Here is an 8966-nt window from a genome sequence, read left to right on the forward strand (position 1 = left end):
CCTCCATCCTTCGCCCCACGTGACGTGTTACGTGTGTACCTGTCTCTTGCTTCTTTCCCACCCTCCCTCTAGAACGTCTGCGCACGCCGGGCCTTGGTAGACACCGGCTCTCGGTCTCTCCCCATGCCAGCCAGCGCCTGGCGGAGACGGGCTCAGAAGGGCTTGGCGACTGGCAAGCTGACCTTGATGAGCAAGGCCCCCTTCCTCGGCTCTCGGGCTCAGCGTGCAGCTCTGCCGTGCTGCAGCCCCGCAGCCACCCTCAGCCCCAGCGCGGTCCACCTCGGACTGGGTGGTCCCCAAGAGCGGTGTGGTCACTTCCTGCGTTAGCCCTGACGTCCAGGGGCACCAGGAGAGTGCAAGAAGGTGGAGACGGAGGCTGAGCCCTCACGATGTGAGAGGATGTCGGGTTCCTTGGCCAGGCAGAGCGTGCGGGTGTGGGGACCTCAGGAGAGGCTGGAGCTTCTGCAGCCTCAGGCCACGTCCCTGCCCCCTCGGTCCCAGCGACCCGGGCTCCCTCTTCTTTCCCGCCCCTCCTCCCCCGGGCGTCGCCTGGCCAGCACTGAGGAGGACTCGCCTGTCTTCCAGGATCCCCGGCCGGCTGAACGACAGGAGGACGCCCTTGGGCGAGCTGAACTGGATCTTCACGGCCATCACGGACACCATCGCCTGGAATGTGCTCCCCCGAGGTGAGGCTGCGGGGCGGGGGAGCCCGGACCCCTGGGCGTGGGTCACGTGAGTCCTTCGCTAGTGAGGAGAGTGAGCAGGGAGGTTGTGCGCTCACGAGGCTTTCTATGAGGACAAAGCAGGTGAGCACGCATGAGCGTTTGCTCCCATGGCTACGTAAAAGATGGGTACTCAGTTATTTTCCGGGCAGTTCAAGACTCGTCTTCATCCATGTCACAACCAGAACTGCTGCCGCAAGCCTCATTTATGTTTTGTGTCTGTTCCTGTCAGCCCCCGGTGCTGGCTCCTCTGCCTGCGTGGCCGATGGCAGTGCCCACGCTCGTCCCCACTTGTACTGATTTTGGTGGAAGTCATTTGGTTTATTTGGCTCTAAATGCTGGGCACATGTCGCTGAGGACACTGTTGTGCCTTTTATCTGTCCTCAGATCTCTTCCAAAAGCTCTTCAGACAGGACCTGTTGGTGGCTAGCCTGTTCCGAAACTTTCTCCTGGCAGAAAGGATCATGCGGTCCTACAACTGCACCCCGGTCAGCAGCCCGCGGCTGCCTCCCACCTACATGCACGCCATGTGGTAAGTGCGTCGCCCCAGACTGCCCTAGGCTCGTGGCTAATTGCCCAAGTGGTCTGTCTGTCGGTCTTCCTTTCTATAGTAGTACAAGTTTAAAGGAATTATGGTGAGCAAAACTGGAAGACTTAAAAGCAAACTTTCAGCCCCTAAGTCATGTTAACAAGTAAAGTAAGTAACACCTTCCCTGAAGATCTCTCCGAGCAGGAAACGTGTGTCTTCCTCAGAAGTGCAGAGCCTCAGGGGACCTTTCACAGCTGGGCAAGGACCTGAGAGGCCAGAGGCCACGTGGTTCTCTTGAGTCGGGGCGGGCTGGATGGCGAGGAGCAGGTCTTTCTTTGCAGAGACTACTGTACAGAAAAGAAATTGCCACCTGAGTTTAAGAAGTCTGTCCAAGATGGTTCCAGAGAATTGGTTGTTGTGTTCACGGCCATTGAATCTAATTCGGATGTATGTTTTTCAAAGGCATGAGTGCAATCTGTAAAGAAAACGGTGGATCACCACACATCTGTGACTTCATGAATAATAAAATTGTAAGAGGGGAAGCAGATGTGGCTCAAGCATTTGGGCTCCCATCTACCATACAGGAGGTCCAGGGTTCGATGCCCAGGACCTCCTGGTGAAGACATGCTGGCCCATGCGGCAAGCTGCTGGAGTGCTGCCCTGCACAGGAGTGCTGGCTGACGTGGAGAGCTGGCACAGCAAGATGATGCAACAAAAAGAGACATGGGGAGACACTAAGAGACGCAGCAGACCAGGGCGCTGAGGTCGTACAAGAGAATGATCCCCTCTCTCCCGCTCCAGAAGTTCCCAGGATGGGTTCCCGGAACCACCCAATAAGAATATCTTCAGACACAGAAGAGCACACGGTGAATGGATACAGCAGACAACAGCAGAGGGGGGGACATAAATAAATAAATCTTTCTTAAAAAATTGTAAGAGGCAGAGCAAAAAGCCTTCGTCATACTTAGAAGGAATAATTACAACGCAGAGCCACAGTTTTCAAAGAGCAGATCCTTGAGAGAGCCTGTCCTCAAGCACAGTGATGCCTTGAATCCTGTGTTTCTTCTGAGCCAAGCTTTCATGAAACATCGATTAAAAAAGGAAAAGTAAAAGAATAAACTGCTCTCAGGGGTCAGTGCCACGCCTGGTCATGGATTGAAAATCGGTCAGGTCATCAAAGGCGCGTAGAGCCGGGGGAGGGCCTTACGGGGACGCTGGCGCCACGCCGGCTGAACTGGAAATACGGGGGACACCGAGGTCACTGTCGTGGTTCGCAGTAGGGGCCCCGCTTTTCCCCTCCCTTTCCTTCTCCCTATTGCCCCCCAGAAGTAACTCCATGGAGAATGTTTTTCCTTTCAATGTCCAATTTCTTTGGATGTGAAAATGCCTCCTATATGATATGTTCCGTTGCATAGAGAAATACATCTCTCTATCTCTATCTCATCTCTCTCTCTCTATCTATCTATCTCTGTCTCATCTCTGTACCTCTCCCTACACCTAATCGTATTGTAAGAAGTAGTAAAAGGCTGGGCCAGAGCAGAGAGCAAAGGTACCGTTAGGCTGGAGAAATGGCCCAAGAATGGGCTGCTGGGGAGTGAAGCAAGCGATGGATGGCCCTAAATGGTGCCACCTCTCCTTGCCTCTTCTAGAGACTTCTCTAACCTGGCCCTTAGAGTATTTCTGGTCTCTGGAGTTTGTGGATGTTTTAGGGCAAGGTCCAGAGTCTTCTCCACCAAGGTGCCGACGGTGCCGCCCCTCGGTGGCTGGTTCAGCCCTGTGCTGGCCCGGAAGCCCCAGGCTGGGCCTCTCCCGAGCCTCGGCTCCAGGAGCCTCGGGCATGGCCTCGCTGGTTCCTCCTGGCGCCCGAGGTGGCATCACAACCCCAGAGGCTCCGCACACAAGGAGCAAGTCCGTGGGGGTGTCCCCAGGGCCAGGGACGGGCTGTCTGACGGCCACAGCTGTGTACCTGGGTTCTCCTACTTCCTGTGTTCCAACTTCTGTGAGTGCCCCCGGGGCTCTTTCTGGGCTGAGGTGTGCCCTGGGGGCTGGGCTTGAGTGGGGGGCTCGCCTTCCTGGTCCACCGTCCACACGCCACACCCCACTTTCCCAGTGGAGGCAAACGCTGGTTGTTGCAGGTTGGCTTCTGTGGAGGCAGACCCCAAGACAGCAGAGAGCAATGGGGCCGTGGTCAGAGTGCCCTGGGCGTCGGCCCCTGGGAAAGGGCAGGTGGGGCAGAGGGAAAGGTCAGGCTCGGGGGGTTTGGAGTGGGGTGACCCTCAGGGCTGTGCCCTTTGCAGGGGAGGCCAGGTGCTCACCCCTCATCTGTCAGTCACTGGACAGGCCACCCAGGAGGGTCCGACAGCTGCTCCCAGTGCTGGGGAACAGCTGTGACCCTGCAGGGCCTCAGGGCTGCCACCGTGCCGTTCTGTTGCGTCCTTTGGAGAAGAGAAAGCAGGGAGCACAGCGCTCGTCACCAGAGCCCGCTCAGGCCTGCTGTGTTTGCAGGGTAGACGAGAGCGCAGCAGGCCGCAGCACCCCGCGCCACCACGGTCCAGGACAGCCCGGGCCAGCGCTCTGGGGCGTCCACACCGCCGCCCACTGGAAGGGAGGGGTGACCTTAGCGTGAGGGGGAAGTCCGTTCCCATCGCCCCCAAGCTGGGTTGAAGGTGCCCACCCGTCCGGGGCCCTGGCTTTCGGGTCATAGGGAGTCTCCCGACCCCTGGCAAAGTGGGAGGGAAAAGACCACCTCCACTCCCGCCCTTCTTCCTCCAGACTCTCGAATCCGTCGTGGTGGGCTCTACCACTTCATGGTTCAGGTGGTCGGCGTCTCAGCCAGGGGATGAGAACCACTCAAAGCCGCTGGCAGGAGCTCAAGTATCAATGCTCCGCCATGGCGGGACCGTGCAGCTGCGCATGCTGGGGCCGTCGCCGTGAGGAAGGCTCTGTGGCCTGGCCCGGCTGCTCAGCGCCGGCAGCCGCAGGCGTGGTGAGGCCGGGGGCAAGTGCCCTCCTCAGCCAGCCTCGGGCCTCAGCCACAGAGCCTTGGGCCCTTCCGCTCCCCTGGGCCTTGGCTGCTCCTGTTCTGGAATGTCATCGGGGTGTTTCCCTCGTGCTGACCCTGTGCCTGCTTCTCCGCCCCGGCCCAGGGGTGACCCGCCTGGGCTGACACCCTCCCTGGCAGCACTGCCAGGCCCTGCCTTGTGCCCGGCCTCCCCACCCCTCCACGTCCACCGCTTCACCCTCCCCTCCCAGCCCGCTTTGCCTGCAGCTGTCTGGGACCCAGCTCAATGGGCACGTGAGCGCGTCGCTGAGGAGCCGAGGAGCACACCTGAAAGGCTGGCAAGCAGAGCATTCGCAGAAAGCCCTTCCAAAAGGGAGCACTAGGGGTGACCCTGGAGCCTAACAGTAGGGAGAGCAAGAAAGATACAGGCACTCGGGAGAACGTAAGCCTAAAGTTACGTTCATGGAGACTCTTTACCATTATACAAAATGCCCTTAAGTGACAAGAAGAATACCAAATTGTAACTAACTTAATTACATGTATGCTAAAATATTATTTACATGTAATTGCTTTTAAGCCTTTGGGATAGTAAAAACTATTTTTAAAAATTGAATTAAGGCTTTTTTTGTCAAAAATACAGAACTGGAGACAAACAGAAGAAATAATTGGGCATTTCTTGACATGAAAACAAAGTAACTAGTACATTTCCCTAAGGTTTAGTACCTGGATTTGATCTCATTTGATGGTTTTTAAAATGATGTATGTACAAAGAGCTTATAATATTCTGAATTGAAAAACAATTCACATACGTTAGTCTCAGTCCTGCATTTGATCCAGTTCAGTTACCGTTACTGAAACACCAAATGGCACAGAAAATGTAACAAGTAGCTGCACATCCACCGTGTGCCAGGCGCTGGGCAAGTCGGGCCCCGTGAAGAACGTAAGCACCGCTGCGTCAAGTATTAAGCCGCACCAAGTGCCCGAGGGTCAAGTCCTGAGCACAGATAGGGCACTGCCCACAGGTGCGACAGCACGGGGCAGTGTGAGAAACCCCGGGGCACCCGCCGACAGCCTGGCCAAGTGGCACACCCCTTCCTAGGGGCTCCCAGAGCCCCTGCCCCTGAGTCGCAGCCCCCAGCCCTCCTGGGCAGCCCTACAACCCCTCTTCTCTGTAATAAGTCCTGTCCTCTCTGGCACCGTGCTGTTCTAAGGCAAGCACTTTCAGCACACAAGCTTTACTCGGGGGCAGGACACCGCGGATGTGTGCTAGGCCTGGCCTGATGGTCAGCCGGCTGCATTTCCATCCCCACTCTCCATCCTCCTGCCCACTGCCCCTCAAACACTGAGCCCGGGGGTCACCGTCTGCTTCCCGGTCCCCTCTATTCATCCTGGCCCGTAAGCTCGGTGCAGGGTGCACGTCTTCCCTTCTCCCCTGCTGGGCGGTCCTGTATGAGTGAGGCTGGCTGGCAGCGAGCCTGCGTGAGTCAGCTTTGGGTTTGGGGATAGCAGAGATCAAAAATGTGGTCCCAGGCCTCAAGGACCCTGCAGCCTGGAGAGGGAGCCATCATGCCGCGTGCTAGCGAGAAAGTAGCAGACCTGAAGCGCAGAGGAAAGAGCCCCGGTGAGCTGAGCGGGCCGGAGCCGCCTCCCAGGGGTGGGGAGGACTGGGCTGCCTCGACAGAGGGCAAGGAAGGCGGTAGCCAGGTGAGCCGGGCGGCAGACCCACAGGCGCTGAGCGGGAGAAGAGGAGGATGGCCGCGTGGCTGGAGCAAGGCGAGAGCGCGGGCGGGCACAGCAGGCAGGGCCCAGGCCCCCTGGCCAAGGCCGTGGCGCGTGACGTAGGACAGCCCAGAGGGGAGCACTCTGGTCCAGTTGACAGGGCTTGGGGACAGATTTGACCCCAGTTGTCAGGAGGGGCTGCGGGTCAGGAGGGCTGAGTAGCCACTGCCGCCCTCAACCCAAACTGACCACACACACTGGTGGGTGAGGCCACGCGGGGCAGGATGCAGTAGAACAGCTTCTGGAGGGAGCGCCGGCTGGAGGGTGAGGCCAGAGGGCTGCAGGCAGCTCAGGTCTAGAGCCAGGAAAGCCTGAAGCCAGAGAAGCTGGTGACGGTGCACCAACCAGGTAGCCGCTTCCCCGACAGCGCTGTGGGGCAGCCCCTTGCCAGCTGTGTGACAGCATCGTCACGTGGCCCCAGCACCGTGTGACGCCGACATTCTGTCTTCGTTCTGCGCGTGAGGAAGCGTGACCTGAAGCAGCTGTGGTCTGCCCAGAGGTGCCCAGTGGGCCCAGAGCCCAGCCCCAGCCCTCACTGCCCGGCACCGGGAAGGGGCAGTGCTCCCGCGGGCGAGGGCAGCTTGTGGGCGCTGCGCATCAGAAGCAAGAGCCGGGCCATGCGCCCCTCCATGCAGGCCTCCCCGCGAACACCCGTCCCTCTCACCGTGGCTCATCCTCAAGTGTGGAGTCGTGTGAGCAGCAGTCCTGGGTGAGGCACAGAGCATAGGCATGACAGCCCGCAGAGGGCCTGGGTGCGGAGTGGCTCCGACCACGCGTGGCTGGCTCCTGCCCTGGCAGAAGCGAGGGCTCTGGGCGCAGGCCTCCCAGCAGCAGTGCCTCAGCCCAGGCTGCTGCTCGTTCCACACTCCCTGGGGGTCGAGAGTGGAGAGCGTGACCGCTGGGGGCTCAGGGCTCCCTGGGGTCCAGGAGGCAGCTCCGAGGGCGGGCCCATGTTTGCTGACGGGCCAGGCGGGGTCAGGAGGGCTGCGGTGGCCAGTGCAGAGCCAGCAGGCCCGGATGGGGGGCGGGGGCGTCAGGACGCGGCGCAGGAAGCGGGAGGCCCCAGGGCAATGACTGGGGCCTGCCACCCGCCAAGGCGCTGTCCACAGGGCAGCCGTGCCCCGCCCGGCGGGAGCCTTTGCCCCAGCAGTGAAGGAGGAGCGGCCCCTGCAGCCCCAGTCCCGAGGCCCCGGGTCTCCCAGGGCGGCCGGAGCGGAGGGACGCGGCACCCCAGGCAGGGGACTGTTCTGGAGGGTCTCGCTGCAACACTGGGCAGTGTTGGCCTATAGTGGCCAATCGTCTTGTTTGTTGGAGTAGCCCAAAATTCAAATTTTTGTGTAAATTTGTGGATTTTTAAATGTTGGCTTGTAATACAGTATTTAAAAATTCTGTAGTCCAAGCCAAACTCTCCCTTGGCCCAACGCAGACTGCCCCTTGCAAACTCTGCCAGGCCGTGCGTGCCGTGGGAGCAGAAGCTGTGGGTTCGCTCCTGGTGCCTCCGCACGTGCCTCGCCTCCGGAAGCGCCTCCTGAATGCCCGCGGGGTGGGGGGCCCTGCGATTGTGGCCCCGCCGGTGCCTCGGGTGAGCCCGCTGGGCCCTCTTCTCCGTGAGCCCGCCTTGCTCTGTGCACGTGGAAGGTCGTCTCCAGTTTGGAATCTTCTGAAAGGCCTGAAGTCGTGACTTCTTGACTCTAGGCTTCTGGAAGCGCCAAATAAAGACAACGAAGTCATCCTCTTGTCAGAATCAGTGGTGACGTGATTTACAGGAGGACAGTCACGTGCTCGTGACACATGCTCTGTTAGGATAGTTTTCATAACGATGATGCCAGCATGAATCTGGAGCTAGAAAGTAAATGTTAGTCCTGTTAAATGCTGAAATTATATCATTAACCTACTTTTATTGGGAGTCGGATGGAAAACCCGGCTTTAGACTTCTAGAAGCATATTCGTTGGAGAAATAAGGTGGAGACGCCATCTGGTTGACCAGAAGCCAGGACGCAGGGCCCTGTGACACACGGTACCTGAGCAGCACGAGGCCCCTGGTTCAGCCTTCCTGCGGCTTGCGGTGGGCGGTGGGGGCAGCGCTCAGGGCCTGGGTCTCGCCCAAGCTCACCCGGGGGCCGTGCGGCTGCCGCAAGGACAGGTGAGGGCACGAGCTCTCGCTCCCCGGGGAGGCAGAGGCACAGGGCATGCCCGTCACCTCGGGGCTCCTGGGCCGGCAGGAGGGTGCCTGCCTCAGAGCCCCCCCTCGCCCCCCCGTTCTCCCGGGTCCTTTCCTCTCGCTGCCGCAAAAAGCATGTTGAGAAACTTGGGGTTCTCGGCCTGTTTAGATATACTAAGTATAGGGAAAGTTGAAGAGAATTGTTTTAGGGGCAAGTCGATCCCCCAAATTATGAGCGATTTGCCAGTTTGTCAGCGTTCTTCCCCAGCCCTCTCAGGAGCGCCTTCGAGCCGGTGCTGTCCATGCGGTCCCGTGCCGAGTGGCACTCAGAGGGCCCTGCTCTCCCGGGAGAAGCCCACGGCGGCGCACTCTCGAGCCTGTGCTGATTTCCAGCCGCTCATTCAGGGCGCCGGGCTGGAAGGTGGCCAGAAGGGGCCTGGGGGCTGTGTGGAAGCCACTCCACTCGCTCCACTCGCTCCACTCGCTCCACTCGGAGCCTGGCTGGGGACGGGCCTGACGCACGCGCGTTTCCCAGAGAGTGGGCCTCAGCGCTGCTGGCCTCCCGTCCCCAGGCCCCCCGACTTCTACACGTGCACTCCCCCTAACAGAACCCACTAGCACGCAGCGTCCGCTGCCGCTGTGACGCGTCTCACTGCTCTCTCCCGGGACGGTCCCGTTGGCGTCGCAGCCTGACAGTCCTCACCAGGAGTGAAGGGAGTGTTCTGGCCACAAAGGTGCTCCAAGCGCCTGGAAGTCCCGAGCCGCCGAGCCGCC

General features: G+C 59.7%; 1 protein-coding gene across 2 annotated transcripts in view; it reads left to right on the plus strand.

Annotated features, from left to right (window-relative positions):
- The window catches only part of RPTOR (regulatory associated protein of MTOR complex 1), a 434359-nt gene that overhangs the window by 317363 nt on the left and 108030 nt on the right, over window positions 1–8966 (plus strand). For both annotated transcript variants that reach the window (XM_058284855.1, XM_058284854.2), the window contains exons 9-10: window positions 586–686; window positions 1110–1254. In XM_058284855.1, the coding sequence (XP_058140838.1) occupies window positions 586–686; window positions 1110–1254 (246 nt within the window). The remainder of the gene's footprint in view (window positions 1–585; window positions 687–1109; window positions 1255–8966) is intronic.

This window comes from Dasypus novemcinctus, chromosome 21 (genome assembly GCF_030445035.2).
Source record: "Dasypus novemcinctus isolate mDasNov1 chromosome 21, mDasNov1.1.hap2, whole genome shotgun sequence".
Taxonomy (NCBI): Eukaryota; Metazoa; Chordata; class Mammalia; order Cingulata; family Dasypodidae; genus Dasypus; species Dasypus novemcinctus.